Source organism: Schistocerca cancellata, chromosome 5 (genome assembly GCF_023864275.1).
Source record: "Schistocerca cancellata isolate TAMUIC-IGC-003103 chromosome 5, iqSchCanc2.1, whole genome shotgun sequence".
NCBI classification, from domain to species: Eukaryota; Metazoa; Arthropoda; class Insecta; order Orthoptera; family Acrididae; genus Schistocerca; species Schistocerca cancellata.
The window spans coordinates 100,935,405-100,955,283 of record NC_064630.1 but is presented as its reverse complement, the minus strand read 5'-3'; the positions used below and the strand labels follow the sequence as shown (position 1 = coordinate 100,955,283).

At 42.5% G+C, this 19,879-nt stretch overlaps 1 protein-coding gene across 1 annotated transcript in view; it reads left to right on the top strand.

Moving 5' to 3' along the window:
- Window positions 1–19,879, top strand: part of LOC126187371 (uncharacterized) — a 1,107,325-nt gene that overhangs the window by 1,040,799 nt on the left and 46,647 nt on the right. Inside the window, exon 5 of the mRNA XM_049928416.1 lies at window positions 13,383–13,494. Coding sequence (XP_049784373.1) covers window positions 13,383–13,494 — 112 coding nt within the window. The remainder of the gene's footprint in view (window positions 1–13,382; window positions 13,495–19,879) is intronic.

Here is a 19,879-nt window from a genome sequence, read left to right as displayed (position 1 = left end):
AGGTTGGAGCCGAACTGGGATTTGGCAGTGATGACCAATGGCAACTCTGCCACGCGCTATCGGGAAGGGATTATCGGAGTGGTGAAGGAGGTAGGGCAAAGTGTGGAGGGTGTGGTGGGGCTGAAGAAAGGTTTCATTGAGGAGGAAGGCATCCATGCGGTGGGTGGCAAGGGTGTGTATGAAGAGGTTTTGTTGGCGGGAAGGAAACAGATGTTGTTGAACAGGATGTGGTGCTGTCGCTCCATGACAGGGATTTAGACGAGGGTGTCGAGACAGGAGAAGGTGAAATAGGCCTGGTTGTGGGAGTAGGTGGCATACATTTTTAGGTGAAAGACAGAACGGGCAGCGAGGGATATCTGTTGGAGGGTGTGAGGGCGCTGGAATGGGTGGACATTTTGCAGTACAATGGTGAGGAACTTGATGATGTCCTCAACAGTGGGAGGGGGACGAAGGGAATTGCCAGGAAGGAAGGGTGGGGGCGTCCAGAGGGCGGACAGGGATGGTGAGTTCAAGAGTGGTCAGAGGGGGTTGGGCCTTACATTTTTGGGATTAGGTGGGATGCGGGAGATTGCAGGTATTGCAGGAGGGAGGGGACTAAAGGTTAGGGCACTGCCAGAGGAAGTGCGCTTGCTTACAATGTGGGCAGGTGGGGGCCTCATGACACTCAGCTGTTGTGTGGGCATTGTAGCACAGACACCTCTGGCAGCGGAGGGACTGAGGAGGGGAACGGGAGGGGTCAGCCTTGTATCTCTGGTGGAATAGGAGGGCACCCTCCTTCAGAAGGCGGTCAATGGAGGGGGCGTCCTCTGAGAAAACCTGCATAAGGTGAGTGGGGCTGGCGGAGTTAAAGATGCAGCGGACCGCCCGCACCTCCGGCGAGTGATGTGCCTTGAGCTCCGCCAACATCTCCTCCTCCTCCGTGATTGTCGGACTAAGCTGAGTGATCACGGCGGTGACGGTCAGCGGGTGATGCGGGGGTTGGGGTTGGCGGGTAGGAGACGGGGAAGGAGCAGGGGTGAGGGAGGCATTAGGGCCAAAACGGGTGATGGGGATGCGGAAGAGGACGTCAGTATGGAGGGTGGGGCTGGGGGAGGAGAAGAGAACTGAGTCTCTTCTGCGAGTGAGGAGGGAGATGGGGCTCTAGGAAAGTGTTGGCGGAGAAGGTTTGAGAGGTTCCAGGCCTCGAGGAGGGAAGGATCGGGATGTGAGAGGAGGTATTTGTAGGAAGAGGGAGGGGAGGAGGAGGAGGAGGAGGCAGAGGGAACAGGGCCAGGCGGGGAGACATCCATGGCATCCTGTGGGGGGGAAGGAGGATGGGCAGGGCCTTTTTGGAAGCAGATTAGGTACTGGTGCCACTACGGCGTTTAAGGGCGGCAGAAGGGTGAGTGGTGATATGAGGGACAGGAGCTACAGGGCGGTGGCGGGAAGTGGCAGGTCCTGGCATGGACGCAGTAGTCGGCGCTGGAGACGGCAATGGTGAAGGTGACGGCAATGGCGATGACAGTGATGGCAAAGGTGATGGGAGAGCTGGGCAAGGGCAGTGGGCTGACGGGCCACCACCCTAGCTGGAGCTGCAGTGACAGGCTGGGTAAGTGGGAGCGAAGGATCAGAGGTAGAGGAGTGGGTGGAAGAAGCTGGGGAGGGGGCAACAAAGAGCGAGCGAGAAGGGAGAGTTAGAAGAGGAGGGATGGAAAGAAGGGGGGGGGGGGCGACTGGGCACACCATGTAATGGTGGTGGTGGCAGTGGAGGGCGAAGTATACACTATGGCAGTGGTGGTAGTAGTGGCAGTAGTGATGGGGGTTGACATGATGGTGGTAGTAGTGGCAGTAGTGATGGGGGTTGACATGACGACAGGGATCAACTAAAACAGTACATGATGAAAAGGAGAGGAAAAAACCGGGGACGGATGAAGACAGACGAAGACGGACGCAGACGGACGAAGACGAGGACCAGAGTCCCACGTTGCTGGCGCTGGCGATGGCTGGCAGGAACGCCGCCGCTGCTGCTGCTGCTGCTGACTGGACCGCTGTTGCTGGCTGGCTGGCTTGACTGCTTCTACCACTGCTCCTGCTGCTGCTGCTGCTGCTGCTGCTGCTCGGCTGGACCACTGCTGCTCGGCTGGACTGCTGCTGGCTGGCTGGCACCTGCAACCCTAACACTTCGATTGGTGACAGGCACAAATCAAAGGGCGGTACTCATTGCGAGGTACCGCCGGAGATGGACGCCAAGTGGGTTGTGTACATTTTTTCAGTGTGCTAATATAATTCATCTTTCATTTATTAAGACTCAATTCCTTTTTTATTTATTAGCGTGGTAGCTTAACTGGAAGTACAGGGTGATTATAATTAAAGTTAAACTTTCAAACCACTGTAGAAATAATGCCACAGGTCAGAATGACGTCAAATTGCAATGGATTATTATCGGAGAAAGGGGAAAACATATGCAGAAGAATAATACATAGTTACAAAATGTAGTGATAGATGGTGCTGTAAGCATCGTAATTTAATAGTGGTCGACTACAAATGACAAATGTATCACACAACAATGCCTAAGGTGTACGTTTGATGATAAACGAACTGTACCACTCAGTGTACACAGTGCTTCTGATTCTGCAAGAAGAAAGATGAAATACATTGCACTCCAGGGCACTTGTCACACTTATATAACATGCAATCTTCTTAAGTAAGCCTGTAGTTGTCTTACTAAGCTTGGTGACATGTAACATCAATTTCACGTTCTGGTGATAAATACAAACACACACAGCATGGGTTCCATGAACACCTGCGAGCACACACCATTGGGGATGCAAATGTGCATATTTTGAGAAATCAATTTTATAAGTGAGAAACTTCTCTTTGAAGGCTGCATACAGCTCCTTCAAATTCGCTAAAATAAGATGTTTTTTTCTGCTTGTGTCCCTTAACACCACATTCTGATCAGTCAGAAACCAAGTCTTTCACCCCTGGAAACAAACAACGGTACTCATCATCTTCATAAAATGTACAAACAGCATGTTGTACTTTATCACATAAGGACTTACGTCCATGATGTGTCACATCAGGCAAGATTTCTTGTTTTTCCATCAGTGTCCTGGCCTTTCAAACCAAATATTCCGACACCCCAAATTCCCTAACACAATATGCAAATTGCCCACTTCGAAGGAAGGAGACTGATAATCTTGGTTCTTATTTTGTAGTTAGCCGTTTTACATTTTTCTTTTAGCTCTCAGTAAGTTCAGCAAAGTTTGTCTGGGTGGAAGTTGAAGGGATATGATGCTTATCATCAGATATTGTCACTTCAAGACTCTTTTCCAAGCACTTATGAATAGCAGAGCCAACTTTCTTCTATTTTGTTTTCCCATGTAAGACTTTTTTACTCTCAGATGCTGTTTCTTAAGTGGTGACACACTGAAAAGCACTACAAGCCATATTCACTGCACCTACAAATTCTTCAGCAGGCTGAAAACTGTCAAAGTGCCTACTGAACATTCATTTTCTTGGTTGCCTCTTATACTAGTGTTAATCATGCAATAACACTTCAATCACAGAGATTTGTCAGGTGTAAGATTAACATAACCAGAAAGTTGCTGCCTACACAGCTCTGTGGCAATAACTCTCAGAGATTTTTTTTTTACCACAGACTTGTGACAAGAGAATGGCTCATAACATGCCAGCCGGAGTGGCCATGCGGTTCTGGAGCTGAGCGACCGCTACGGTCGCAGGTTCGAATCCTGCCTAGGGCATGGATGTGTGTGATGTCCTTAGGTTAGTTAGGTTTAATTAGTCTTAAGTTCTAAGAGACTGATGACCTCAGAAGTTAAGTCGCATAGTGCTCAGAGCCATTTGAGTCTTAACATACACAACCAGAAATGTGTGTAAAATTATTCAGGTATACCTTCTCATGATGGTAACACAAAGTTTCCTCATCATCAATTTGTAATCCTGTACAAACAACCAATAGGTGTTTTGTCTCATCACTATAGTCACACATATGTTTGAGTCTTGATTATCTACAGTAAGATAGTTATATGACACTCCTGTCCTAATGCTGTACCAAGAAAACATCTTCCATGTCATCCACACACTGACCTTGAACTTCATGACTCACTTCCACTCTGAACTGCAGTGTCATGCATACTCCTCATAAGATGATTCAATACTGTGCACAATGACAGCGCAGCTGTGACTGGATGGTGGTGGTGGATCAATTAGGATTCCTGGAATGGCAAAACTGTATTATAGGTGATGTGTTAGGTTACTGTATGTACATAAAAACAATAAATTATTAAATTAAATAGTTACATTTGTCAGACACTTTCCACAAGTGATGGATGGGACATTTGGAGTTAGGGAATTCAAAATAAAATGTTCAATTTAAATACTTGATTTCTTTAACTGCAGTTCAAACATTTGTTATTTGATAGACAAGATTAATGGACCATTTCAGTAAGTCACCATTATCTTTGTCTACAGTTTTGACTAATAGTTCTGGATTAACACCTTAAAAATAAAACAGAGTGAAAAATTAAAAATTTAATGTTGACTTTAACTTACTGCACTTTGGAGACTTTAGAAATCATCCTTGAAAGATAGCAGTGTTATGGTTTGATGCTTTAGGGGATAGGTTTTAACTTAATTACCTCATATAAATTGTCCCATCCATCACAAGTAGCATGTACCATCCATCACAGTGTTTGTCCATCACAGTGTTTATGTATGAAAAAACAATTTGACTTAAAATATAACTTACAGAATTCAGAAGATCTTGAACATGACTCAATGAAATGAAAGTCTTTCTTTACTATCAAAAACCAATGCATGTTTTTAGTGACAGATGGAAGAATTTTCATTGTAAAAAAAGAGATTAATGCAAAAGAACTTGGCAATGCCTACTAATTTCCAGATTTTCTAGCTATGCTGCTAAAAACAAGCTTACTGGTAATAATAAACTGTTTGTAAATAATCATGGGCAATCATTGCAACAATGAACTGTTTGTCAATAATTGTGTGAAAAAATTGCCAGCTTGACAATCTACTTTCCCCCTACCACCCACAAGTGTAATTTCCCTAACATGATGGTGATAAACAAAAGGGAAAAAGAAGTTGCAGAATGTTTCTAATCTCCACATGTAATTTCAGTGCCTTAGGATTTCACTGAAACTATTCACAGTCATGACTCATATTTTTAACTTCCACTCATAGGCTCATTCACTCATGGAATGCCTGGTATAATATGTTATGTATCACTATTAGAACATTGTTAAATGACTTACAATAAATGGGAGTGACAAAAAGATATTTTAGGGGAAGTTAGACTTAAGCTAGAGCTACATAATGATGCAATTTGCATTGCACTGTGACCTTGCAGATACTGCATTTGGAAATGCCCCATAGAGTGATTTTCGACAATTTCGAAATTTTCAAAGTCCAAAAAGTCAATGTGTGCATGCAAATAACATAAACAAATTTGTTTTATGAATTCAGCCTTATCACCTCTCTATATGCACCAAATATTGTTTCAGTATTATCATTCACACATAAGATAAAAAATACTGGAAACTTGCAAAACTGTGATAACTTGTTTATGTTTTACTTCTGAACTATGAACCATTGCAACTCGTCCTTACTTTTTCCTACAAGGAAGAGGTGTTATCTTTCAAATGAGACCAACCTTTTGGCTGAATCTGATTTAGTACAGAAGCTAGGAGGTCACACATAGTGGTATGTTTTTGGAAAAAACATGGCCAAAATTGTGGCTTTGGGAGGGCCTAGCTCAGCCCTCCAGGGGTTTTGCATTTCAGTACCTGAGATATGAACTTACTTTAGTGCAGATATTAACTGTACAAAATTTCATTGAAATCTGTAACCCTGATACAACCCCCATTTGATTATTTCCAGTGGAATGAACTGGGTACAAAGTTTAGTACACAAAACTGCCACTTCTGGTAACACCAATGGCTCAGACCCTGTTGAGCATCAAGTCCAACTGAGCTTGGATGACAGACAGTCATTCCTGGCTGTTTTAACTCTATTCCAGACTTCATCATTCATAATGGCTGATGAGTGATGGTATGCCAGTCTCTCAGCATCCCATGACAAGATGTCTTCAGTGGATGATAGATCTGGAGAAAGTGCTGGCCTTTGTGCCTGGATACAGTGGCCATATGTGTCCAAGTCATTGTGAGAATGTGTGTGTTTTCTACTTGGGAAAAAGGGCTTTGCATGAAAGCTGAAGTATTTCTACCATTCTTTTCCATTGCACCTGTTTGCTACTCACCACATGGAGGAGGTGTATAGTTGCAATCTGTCCTATCCACGCACTTGTTACTCCAACCTAGTCCCTCCATTATTTGAATCTGCATCATTTCAGTCATCTTTGATAAAAGCACATGTAGGATACGTAATACATGGGGCCAGAATGCATTTTCACTCTTGAGCAATGTGGAAGAGCAAAAGGCCCAGGTCCGAAACTTAGTCCAACACACAGTTATAGACTGCCAGGAAGTTTCAAAACATGTGGCTGTTTAGGGGATGAAATTTCCTCAAGCTTGCACATCAGATCTTGTCTATGTCTTTTTCGAAATACATCATCATCACATTTCATTGTTAAAATCACTTATTTTAATGGCTACATTTAGCCTTTTTTCCTGTTTATCCATTTTCAAATGGAATACAGTTTATTTTGTGCTTCGCCACACATTGAAATTTTAAAAAATATCAGATATGTAACTATGTCAGACATTTTAAAAATTTTAAATCAAATAATGGAAATCCAGTATGGAATGTAACAGTATAATGAAAAGGACAGTTACTACTCACCATATAGTGGAGATGCTGAGCCGCAGAAGGGCACAACAAAAAGACTGTCGGACAGTTAGCTTTCAGCCAACAAGGCCTTTGTCAAAAATAGACAACATACACACATGCACATACTCATGCAAACACGGCTCACAGACACACAGTCTCTGGCAGATGGAGCCAGCCTTCTAAAATCTGTTATGTTGTAAAGGACAATTGTGGCAAATAAATAAATAATTTCAGCAGTCAAAGATTGTGATTTCTATCAAAAAGTTCCACATGACTGCAAATCCCAGTCAAAAATTACTAATTAATCTTTGTACATCAGCCCGGCCAATCCTACAGTGCAGAGTCCCTTTTTATCAGACTCAAACAAGGCCAACTGAGTTCCATAATATATCATCGTTTAGTACAAACAGACCTGCAGGTAGCTGATAGTATTAGCATCTCATCTTTCCCTCGTCATCTGTCCAGGGTATTCCAAAGGAGCACTAATACAGGAAGACATAATAAAATGTTACAAAAGTTATAAGGAAATGTTTTTAATAGTACTTTTCTATTGTTTACTCATAGTACTTGGTTCTTAATTTTTACTTGTGTAACACATCCCACTAGTCCCAGCCGGATGGAAATCCTCCAGCAATGTGGAATACATCAAAGGGACTTAGCTTTTATAAAGTAGTTCTATAGGCCTATTATATTTCTGCCACTGACTCATATTGATTATAATCTTGCAAGTTTTATCAGCCAAGGCCATTTGTTCTGTTTCCATTTTAAATGTTTGTAAATTACTATATCCTGTTGAAGTGTTACTTAACTGTTTCTGGGTACCACTTAAGTCGTGAGGAATTTCTTTTCCATCTTATTTTTTCTTGGCAGTTATTAGGAGCTTCAAAAAGTTGTAAAATGATTGTACTCAACTCAGTTGACAATAATTTTCAATTTGTGTTTACTGTTTGTAAACATTTTAGTTGTTCAGCTTGCTTGTAAATGTGGATTGGTAATCCACAGACACTATGAGTGGTCTCACAAAATGTGCAAGTGATGAAAACTAGGAGCTATGCAGCTTTTAACATAAACGTTCACCTATTGAATGCTTGGCAATACTGACTTGTTGTCCGCCTCCAACTAACTCTTAACCTTACATTATGATGGCAGAACCCTAATTGATTTACACAGTTTCACAGCATGGTTAACAAATACTGACTGACTATGCCTTTGTGCAAAATGCCAATATAATAGTATGTTTAGAATCAGAAAGAGGAAAATGGGAAACAGGACTATTGCTTTTCAGATGTTAACATAAAACACAGAAAAAGTAACTCACAAAAAATTAGGCAGTGACTTTTTCTTAATTAACTGTATGCTGTTTAATCATAAAATGGCAAACTGACATGTAGGCCAATACTATTCTATGATGAGGAAGTTTTCTGAACACTGCAATTTTCAAAGACCATCAAGAATTTTCTGGAAAGTAAAATTTTATAATTTAGATATTTCATTAAATAGTATGTTATTTTCAGAAAGTTACACATTTTTAGAAGAAAAAAAATTATGTGATCACAAAACTAAAACTGAATTTTGGATAGAGTTACTGTATAAAACTTGACTCACCAAGTGGCAGCAGAACACACACATAAAACATGGTTGTAATTGGCAGGCTTTCAGAGCCAGTGGCTCCTTCTTCAGGGAGACAGGTTGAAGGGGAAGGAAGAGGGGTGAAGTAAAAGGACTAGAGAGGTGTAGGAAAAGGGGTAGATTTTGGGAAAGTCACCCAGAGCCGCAGCTCAGGGGAGACTTACTGTATAGGATGAGAAGGAAAGACTGATTGTTGGGGGACTCATCTGGACAAGATTTGAAAACCTGAGAGCTTAAAAGTGGAAGACAGGGTAACATGCAGACAGAGATTACTGATTGAACATCATGCATGGGCTAATAAGAGTGAGAAGCTAAGTGCATTGTACATAACAGGGGTGGCGTAAAGTAGATGGGAAAGACAATGAAAGAAGTAGAAAACTAAAATGAAATGTAGCAAAGAATAGTTACAGTGAAGAAACGTGGAGACGGAAGAAATTAATGTAAATTAAGGCCAGATGGGTGGTGAGAACCAAGGACATGTCGTAGTGCTATTTCCCACCTGCAGAGTTCTGAGAAACTGATGTCTGGGGGAAGAATCCAGATGGTGCATGTGGTGAAACAGGCACCAAGGTCACAAATGTCATATTGTAGAGCATTCTCTGCAACAGGATAATGTGAGTTGCCAGTATACACCCTCTGCCTATGCCCATTTATCCTATTTAATAATTTGGTGGTAGTCATGCCGATGTAGAGGGCTGAACAGTGTCTACATAATAGCTGGTATACGATGTGTCATTTTGCAGGTGGCTCTCCCTTTGATAGTATATATTTTGCCAGTTGCAGGGCTATTACAGGCGCTGGTAGGAGGGTGCATAGGGCAAGTCTCGCAGTGGGGATGGTCATAGGGGTAGGGAGATGGCTGCAGAAGAAGGGTAAGGTCTGACAAGAATATTGCAGAGATAGGGAGGGCAGCAGAAAGTTATTCTAGGTGTGGAATATTGTGGGGATTTTGAGGGTAACAGAAAGCATTTCTAGGTGTGGTGGGAAAAATATCAGACAGAATGGATCTCATTTCAGTGCATGATTTTAGGAAGTCATGGCTCTATCAAAGTAGCTGATTAACACATTCCAGACCAGGACAATACTGAGTCACCAATGGTGTGCTTTGAAGTTGTTTTTTTTTTTTTTTGGAGGGATCAGCAGTACCAGGATTGGATGCAATGGCCAGGAAATCTGCTTTTTAACTAGGCTGGTGGGGAATTACGTGCAGTGAAGGCTGAGATGAGAATGTTGGTGTATTGCTGTGAAGAGTCTGTATCTGAACAAATATGTCTGCCTCAGATGCCAAGGTTGTATGGGAGGGAATGCTTGACATGGAAAGGAATGCAATTGTCGAAATGTAAGTACTGTATTTTTTTGGTTGGTTTAATGCAGACCCAAGTGTGTAGCTTTCCTTTGGTGAGGATGAGATCAACATTAAGGAAAGTGGCATGCAATTCAGAATAGGACCATGTGAAATTTAATTGTGAGAAGGTATTCAGAGATTTGAGGAATTTTAGCAGGTTAGCCTCACCATGAGTCCATATGGTAAAGATGTTATCATTGTATCTAAACCAGACCAGAAGCTGAAGACTCATGGATCCCTGGAAAGCCCCCTCCAAGCAACCCATGAAAAGGCTGGAACAGGGAGGAGCCAACCTGGTTCCCATGGCTGTACCCCTGATCTGTTAGTACATCTGCCCCTCAAAGGCAAAGTAGTTTTTGGTAAGTATAAAGTTGATTAAGGTGAGTAAGAAGGATGTCATAGGTCTGGAATCAGGTGGGTGCTGACTGAGGAAATATTCAGCAGTGGACAGACCATGTATATGAAGGATGTTGGTGTAGAGGGAGGTGGCATATATGGTGACAAGCAAGGTATGTGGCGGGAGTGGGACGGGCATGAATTTCAGATGATCTAGGAAATGGTTGTTATCTTTGAGTAGGAAGGAAGTCTTTGACTATGGGTTGCAGGTGCTGATCACAGAAGGCAGATACATGTTTGGTGGGTGCTTTGAAGCCAGCAACTATAGGACAGCAAGGATGATTGGGTTTGTGGATGTTAGGAAGAAGGTAAGAGATGGGGGTGCATGATTTGGGTGGAATGAGAAGTTCTATGGATTGATGTGGTAGTCCTTGTGAAGGGCCTGAGGTTTTAAGGAGGGACTGCAGGTCAGTTTGAATCACAGGAATGGGATCTTGATGGCAGACGCTGTATGTAGAGGTGTCAGACAGCTGGCATAGACCTTCATTAAGATAGTCCTTTTGGTCGAGTACTACAGTGGTAGCTCCTTTGTCTGCTGTGAGGATAATGATGGAGTCATCAACTTTTAAGGAATGTAGAGCCTGGAGTTCTGCAGAGGACAGGTTAGGATGATGTTGTAGGGACCTGAGGAAGGGTCCGGAAGCAATGCGGATGTGAGGAGTTCTTGGAAGGCTTGGAAGGGATGATTCTGAGGTAGTGGTGGTGGACCAAGTTGGGATCATGGTCTGAACTGTTTGAGGCAGTTACGCTGTTGGAAAGGTTTTGGGATTGGGTTGCAAAGTGATAGGAAAGTAGGTCTTTCACCAAAGCAGCATGATCAAATGCAGGATAAGGGCTGAAAGTGAAGCCCTTATATAAAACAGATAACTCAGGAATGAAGAGTGCTTTAGATGAGAGGTTAAGGACACTGTACTGTTGTGACTGGTTCTAGGGATTATGGGTTATTCTTGGTCTGGTAGGCAGTGTTGAAGGCTGTGGGATGCTAAAGAGGTTGGCCAAGCTCAGTTTGTAGGAGAGGAGTAGTAGTTGATAGTGTGGCTGTTTAGGGAGCTGCAAAGGGACAGAAAGGGAAACACTGCTGTTCAGGTAGTTTAGGAGAAGGTGGGATAGCTTTTTGAGGTGAAGTCTGGCATGTTTTTACAGTTCAACTAGCTGTGTGACTGGCAAAACATATACTATCAAAGGGAGAGCCACCTGCAAAATGTCACATCATATACCAGCTGATATGTAAACACTGTTTGGCCATCTACATCAGCATGACTCCCACCAGATTATCAATTAGGATGAATGGGCATAGACATAGGGTGTATACAAGCAACTCACATTATCCTGTTGCAGAGCATGACATTCATGACCTTGGCACCTGTTTCACCACAAGCGCCATCTGGATTCTTCTCCCAGACACCAGTTTCTCAGAACTCCCGCAGGTGGGAACTAGCACTACAGCATGTCCTTGCTTCTCTCCAACCATCTGGCCTTAATTTATGTTAATTTCTTCCACCGTAGCATTTCTAGACTGTAACTACTCTTTGCTTCACTCTGTTTTAGGTTTATACCTCTTTCATTGTCTTTCCTGTTTATTTTTCACCACCCCCTCCCACCTCTGTTACATACAATGGACTTAGATTTTCACTCTCATTAATTCATTCATGATGTTTAATCAGTAATCTCTGACCGAATATTACCCTGTCTTCCACCTTTAAGTTCTCAGGTTTACAGATCTTGTCCAAAGCAGTCCCCAACAAGCAGTCTTTCCTTCTCATCCCATAAGGCAAGTCTTCCCTGACCCATGGTTATGAATGACTTTACCGAAACCTACCCCTTTTCCTAGACCTCTCCACTCCTTTCCCTTCACCCCTTTTCCTTCCCCTCCAACCGTCCTGCCTGAAGAAGCAGCCACTGCCTCCAAAAGCTTGCCCATTACAACCATCTTTTATGTGTGTGTTCTGCTGGTGCTTGGTGAGTAGATATCTTAACTATCCAATTAAATAAATTTGTCAATAATGTATTGTTTTTGTTATTGTATAAAACTTGAGGATTATAGACTAAGTGAATTTTTAAACCTTAAGTTTTTGGGGAAAGTAAAAAATTTGTTTGAAATAGGAAAATGAGGGCTTTCAAATAAGCTACATCAATCACGAAACAAACAGTTATTAGCAGGAGTGAATTTTGATGTACATGTGATATTCAGATATTGTAAATTTAGACTATTTCTGTAAATAAAGTGATTCTGTATGAACCTGTTACACTGTTGTTATCAGTAATCTGTAACCTATCCTGTGGACAATAAAGTTTGCTGAAATACTGTATGAATAAAATTTTGTCAATTTTGTGTAGGCCCTAATCATGGCATCATTAGATAGTAATAGAAAACAAAAAAAAAATATTTATTTAGGAGTAGAACTGTAGCAAATCGAGCTGTTTCATTTTACTACATCTTGTTGTGTTTGTATCCGAGATACTAAAACCGCATCAATGGAGTGACAATTGACCCAGAGATAGGCAGTTTGAATTTTGATTATGCAATCCATTTTCATGCCCATATCTGATCAGAAATTCAAGCAAAGCAATTAGTACAAAGCTGCCTATCTTGTTACTATATGACAATGTTGCAGATTTAAATACTAAACCTCATTTCAGTATCTCAGTGAGTAATTCTTTTGATGATGATCTAATAACTGGATGGAGATGTCTGACTTAAGTTAGTGGATAGGAACTGTGGAGGGCCTCCAGTTAGTTAGGGAAAGTGAAAAATTAGTCAGCTTGGTTACACCTTCATTCTTGCTTTCAATCCATTCTCAATTGTAACAATGCACAGACAGCACAGCACTGCACAGACATTCATTACAGTCATCCACATGATACTGGACACTTTGTAACAGACAGAAGAAAGACAACAGTTAACAACTTTCACTAAATCCATGACCAGGACATTCTAGCATTGTCTCTAATACTCATTCCCCACATATGCACATATGACATTGATTTTTATGTTGACAAATGAATTCCTCAATCAAGTTGCAGAACATGCAACTTTAAATAGTATTTGATTGCTATGTACCTAATAGTGTATAATAAACACTTATGTAAAGAGTGTGTGTGTGTGTGTGTGTGTGTGTGTGTGTGTGTGTGTGTGTGTGTGTGTGTGTGTGTGTATGTGTTTGGTTAAAGTAGAGATCATCCACACATGACTTCTATGTTGCAGATAATGGAACACGTATCACAGTTCGCACATGTGCCCTGGACAGTGGTACACTCACTACTGACACTGAAATCATCCGCATGTCTCATTGTGGAGGTTTCTACTTCGATGGCGGGTAAGTGCAATTCATCTGACATCAACTCTCTGTGTGAGACTGATATTTGTTATCAATAAGTGTTTTCTTCTCAGTTTTGAAGATTCCTGTCACCACACCTTTCCCCCTGGATGGATCTGCACTAAGTGTCATCCCACATGAAAGTGTTCAAACATTTTATGATTCTGTGCCAATTGCGTAAATGACATGGGATGTGGATACCAGCCCAGTATTCGTCTAGTTGGATGTGGGAAACTGCCTAAGAATGACTTTCAGGGTGCCCAGAACACCATCCAGCAGATTCTACATGGAGCCACTGTGCCTTCTAATATTTTTCTTAATTTTGTTTTCAATTTGTGGATGTAGTAACCAATTAACACAAATATGACTCCATTCATAACCTACAAACAATAAAAGAAATAAGCATCTCATGACTTCATTTATCACAAGACACAGAACAACACCTCTCCATCGTGTGAAGTGGGCACCCAGGAGATAGAGGAGATGCTGGCATCTGTTGAGAGACACATCCATCAGATCTGTAGTGGCAGTAGGTGGTGCTGACAGCAAGGGTGGGACAATATGCTGGGCGGGCACAGGCACTGCAGCATAGAGTCAGAACGTGCGGGGACATGCTCATGCCTAAAGGCAGAGTGGGTCCATGCAGTGCCCAACAACAGTGCTGGAGAGTAGGGTGCCACCAACATCTCTGCATTGCCAAAGCAGGCAGGTCCCAGTGTGCAGGACACAGTACTGGTCCCATCAGTGATGACAGCTGAGGCAGTGATGGCAAGTGGGCTAGCAGAGCTGGCCCAATCAGAACAGCAGACTGTGGCAATGGACCCTAGTCCGGAGACAGATCTGTGCCCAGTGACAGGAAGCTGGAACCTCAGGGCACCATGCAGAAGGGAGGGGGCGGGGGTTCCCTTTACAACAAGTGACAATAGGCTCAAGGTGGAGGGTGATGGGCTGGGCTATGGTGAAGGGGGTCGCACCTGCAAACTGATAGCTTCCCACGGTGAGTGGCGACAATGTGATCAAACTGGCATGCCATCAGTCTGTCAGCCATATGGACATCACAGTGATGGTGTCCCTGGTGACAGACAAAAGTGGCCGGTATCCAGTTGGGCTGGCAACTAAACCCTCATGCTTACACCAGCAATCCCGATGCGAAGAGCTCTGACAAACACAACTACAGCAGGTGCGACACAGGCCACAGAAGGTGGAGGAGCTTGTTGTTTGCCAGCTGTGAAGCAACTCTGCCAGGCTCCACTTCCCCATAAATGTGAAGCGATAGATGCTCAGAAACTGGAGAATGGCATCATAAGGTGAAGAATCCACAATAAGCTTTTTCACTTGTAAACTGAACTAGTCATTCTGCCTCACGGTGTGATTGAGGGTAGAATGGCAGAGCTGTAACATGATGAATGATGTGAATAAAACCATTGAAAGGTGTGAGAAATGAACTGGAGCCCATTCTCAGAAACTAGGGTACAAGACAATCCCTCAATGGAAGAAACCCTCGAAAGTGTACAAATTGTGACATCAGCCAACATCAACACACACCAGAGAATGTAAGGAAACTGGGAAAATGCATCCACAATCAAGGGCCAATAAGAATTCAAGAAGGGATCCACAAAGTCTACTCAAATGCATTCCCATGGCTGGTGGGGAGCAGGCCAGGGGGACAGGGGTGCTCTGGGAGTTGCCTGTTGTTGACAACACTGGTCAGTAGATGCAACAAAATGGGAAATTTCGCCATCAATCTCTGGCCAAAAGACATGTCTTCTAGCTAATAATTTAGTGTGCAAAACTCCCCAATGGGCCGGGTAGCGCAGGTGTAAAACCTTGCACTGTGATGCAGTGGAAGTGACTACTTTTAAAGAGATGTCCTCAGTGGACAACAGCAAAACACTGTCAAGAACAGAGAGGCAATAACATTAGGAAGAGAGTTGCACAGGGGTCCAAAGCCCGACCCAGTAATTTATCTAGCCAGCTCTGTTGAACAAACCAAACCACCTGATGGAGAACTGGATTGGCAGCTGCAATGCAGGAGCTCATAACTGGGAAACCCACATCCATGGCCTGCATTCCAATATCAAAATGGAACTAAAGAAATTCTTCACAATCAACGTCTGTATCAGGACCCACAGGAAGGCTGGACAAGGCGTCTGCAGTGGTGTGTTTAGGTTTAGGTCAAAAATGGATTTCGTAATTGTAGTGAGCAAGAGCAGTGCCTAGCAATGTGGATGCTGTACTGCCTTGTCAGGCAGGAAGTGTGAGGGTCAAACAAGGAAACCAAGGGTTTATTGTCAGTAATAAGGTGAAACTTGGAGCCATACAAGGAAACATGAAATTTTTGGAGACCATAGACTATGACAAGAGCCCATGTGAGAGTAATGCTGCTGGGCTGGAGTGAGAGATTTCGAGGCAAAGGCAACAGGTCACTCAGAGATTGTGCCAAGGCAGTATTGTGAAGCATCAGTCACCAAAACTACATGCTGCTCTGAAGAGAAAGTAGCTAAATAAGGGGCTGAGAGTAGTTTGGAATTCAACATTGGAAAAGCACATTAGCAGAAAGGTACATTCTTGTGTAACACGGCATGCAATGCATGGGCCAATGTGGCTGCCCTCAGTAGGAATTTATGGTAGTAGGCTATCTTCCCTAGGAAGGCATCAAGCTCCTTTGTGGATGAGGGGGAGGCATAGACATAACAACAGAGATGTGGTCTGGCAGTCGGTGAGCCCCATCCTGCAAGACCTCGAACTGCAAATAAATAATAGAAGTTCGGAAAAACTGATTTTGTGAAATTATACCATAAGCCTGCAGACTGAAGATAGAAAACAAAGTGGACAATTTTTTCAAATGATCCGACATGGGAGAGCCCATGACAACAGTATCATTTCAGATAATTAATGCAACCCATGACAGGTATAGTCAGTTGCTCTAAAAAATCACTGGAAAATAGCAAGGGATGCTAGCCACACCAAAAGGAGGGTGCAAATATTGATAGAGCCAAAAAGGAGTATTCAAAACCAGAATTTGCTGAGACTCTTTGTCCACAGGAACCTGAAGATATGCTTCAGACAAATCAATTTTAGAGAAATTCTGGTCACCCAATACTTTTGACAACAGTATCTCCTGGTGTAGTAGAGAATACATATCCATAATCAACTGTGTGTTGACAGTAGTACTGAAGTCAACAGAGAGGCAAAGTTTCCCAGACAGCTTCTGAACTACAACCAGTGGAGAGGGCCATTCACTAGTCATAACCCCTGGAGATTGAAGTCTGTACAATTCTGCTTTCACTTGATCTTTCAGGGTGACAGGAACAGGACACACAAGACAAAAATTAGCCCGAGCTGTGGATTTCAAAGAAGTATAACCAGAAAAATTAGTAGCACACCCTATAACCTCCAAAAAGAAGTCCAAAATCTCCTCACACAGTGTTTCCAATTGAGAATATGGTATCTCATTGGATGCAAGGTGAACTGCATCTGTGATAGAAAATCCAAATGCCAAAATGTGTCCATCTGAACAAGTTCTCAACGCTGGCATCAGCATCCACCAAAAATGTAGTGGAACAAAGCACTGAATTTTAACAGGCAGATACCATAAATTGTCCCAACTGCACAATGTTCTGTTTGTTATAACTGGCCAGATTCTACATGACCAGTATCAATGACAGCAAGCTGAAATTCACATAGGTTTGAGAATTCAATAATGTCACTGCAGAACCTGTGTCGACCTGTAGCCAGATCACTTGGCGAAAAACACTTAACTTGATAAAATCTTGGGAAAAGTCACAAGCATTAGTGTTGCACAGTTTATGTCCATGTCCATATCATGAGAAACATTTGGTGACGACATAGGCGATGTGGCCTTTCTCGTGGCAAGCATTACAAATAGTCCAGCACTTAGGGCACATCAAACGTTCATGCTGGACTAAACAGAAAGGATGAGACAGAAACAAAGAACACTGATACTGATGCTGTGGCAGTTGTGGCTGCTTGGGCGGGCCTCGGTCTGCCCGGAGATGGATCTGCATGTTCACCACTGCCACTACCACTTCCCCATGCAAGGTATCTGTTGTCCTAGTGGATACATCTTGTGACACTACTGCTAAAGATTGTGCTATTTACAAAACTTCTGCCAATTGGGGGTTTTCACAGAGTAAAGCCTTCCGCTGCATGACCTTGTCCAGAGCTAAGCCGTTGGCAGCTGATTCAGGCACACACACACACACACAGTGACACCATGTTTGGCACACTCACACTCACACACACTAGTAGCAGGATCAACAGTGGAGTCTACCAGTTTGCTCTTTTCTGTCTGGAGGAATCATGTTGAAGATCCTTACACCAGAAGAAAGATCTCCACTTTGATCCCTAGACAAAAAGGCAATTCCTACTGAAAAAATACTTTGTTTCTTGTAGTTTGGTTGGAAAATATCACCTAGAGGTGCCTCAGAAATACTGATAAATAATAATTCATATGACAAGGTACTGGAAGTAATTTCAGATGAGGTGTGTACAACTGTCTAAATTGCCAAGAAAGGAAAGACATCTGGAGATTACGGTGTTTCAGGAGAAATGTTTGTAGCTGGATTGGCAAAATTACTTATGAAATGTCTAGAAAAGAAGACTGTTCAACAAAACTGTCATTCTCTTCTCAAGAACGAGGACAGCCAAGTCAACAAAAGCTCTAAGTTCTCAGATTCCTCTCCAAAATGTGCAAGGTATTCGCTAAAATTATCAATAACTGCATAGAAAAACATTATATAGGGTGATTTTTTTCCACTGTACACAAACTCTAGGGATTTATCAGTGACAGAATATGGAACAAACAAGGTCTGATGAACTTATGTCTAGAAATGCATGGTTTCCATGCTAGAGACCATTTATTCAGTCATACTTTGCTACAGAGTCAGCAGTCTAATAATCATTGTACCATGCAGCCACAGTTACAGTACATGCTGAAAATGGCTTCCAAGTGCCTCAACACATCCGTGTACATGCTGTAGCTGTTCTCTGATCAACACTCAGCAGTCGATTCACAGCAAGGGAAGTGGAATGGCGTTCAGAATAAAGGCACTTTGACTGTGCAATTTTATCAGTAAACTGTTGAAGTACTTGTAGTAAAATTCCCAAATTTACTGCCCTCCAGGAAAGTTATCATACTCAAATCACATCGGCCAGGCTAGATCTGAACAGTGTCAAAGGCAGCATTAATAAGCTGCTACAGTGTCTCCACATCTGGAATGGGCTCAGCATACATGATATTTTTGAAATAGCCCCATAACCAGAAATCACACAGGTTGAGATCCTGTGAATGAGCAGGCCATTCAACTGGACTCTCTTGAATGATCTGTCAACCAGGGAAGAGATGATTGAGATGTGGTTTGGAGCCGAGTGGCGGGTCTCAATCAAAGGCTTTGTCACTTCTGTGACAGTCTTAGCTGTAGATTTCTGGACCTGCATTACCATGTTGGAATTTGTAGAACTCCCCTTGATAGGTCAGGGATGTGCTACACAAAGGGAACAGCTACTCAGGTAACAGAGTACTTGTGGGGTGCACATGAGGGTTTTTTAGGCTAGGCGGTAGTTAGAGGTGCTCTGATGAACACTCAGCAGTCGATTCACAGCAAGGGAAGTGCAATGGCATTCAGAATAAAGACACTCTGACAGTGCAATTTTATTAGTAAACTGTCAAAGTATTTGCAGTAAAGTTCCCAAATTTACTGCCCTCCAGGAAAGTTATCATACTCAAATTATTCTTGGGACAGAGCTGTCTGAAACCCGAAGTGGATAGCTCTGAAATATTTACTGAGTCATGGAACGTATATCAGAAAGACACACTAGAGGCAATAGAAAGGGGAGTTTTCCTTGCAGTTGACAAAAATATTGTTTCTATTGAGGTTGATGATGAGTGTAACAGGTGTAGGTGAAACTAAGTTAATTATTGAATGTTTTCACCAGCCACCTAATAAACAAGGGAGCCGCATCACTGAATTTTTGCAATGATTAGTGCTGTTTCCATGAGACATCACTCTTTCTTCCCCCTACTTCAGAAAATCCACAGGCTGGAAATGAAGTAGGCTCCACATGTTGTCTAAGTCCATGCTGTCACTGAATAAATTACAGAAAGTACAAAATACATTTCCTGTAGATTCAGAACACACAGCCACTTTCTTTCATTGTGGTCTCCATTTAGTAGTTTTCTATTGAACAGTGTTTTGGATGTGTATCTCTTTTTGATATGTAGGCACATTCAGATTTATTTTGACTGTGTAAATTGTTCTTAAAATAGTCTAAGCCTTTTGCTAAACAAAGTTCCACAACTTTTTTTTCCATTTTGCACCATCTTTCTCCAATGTTGGGGACTTCACTAATTCATAGTTGGTAC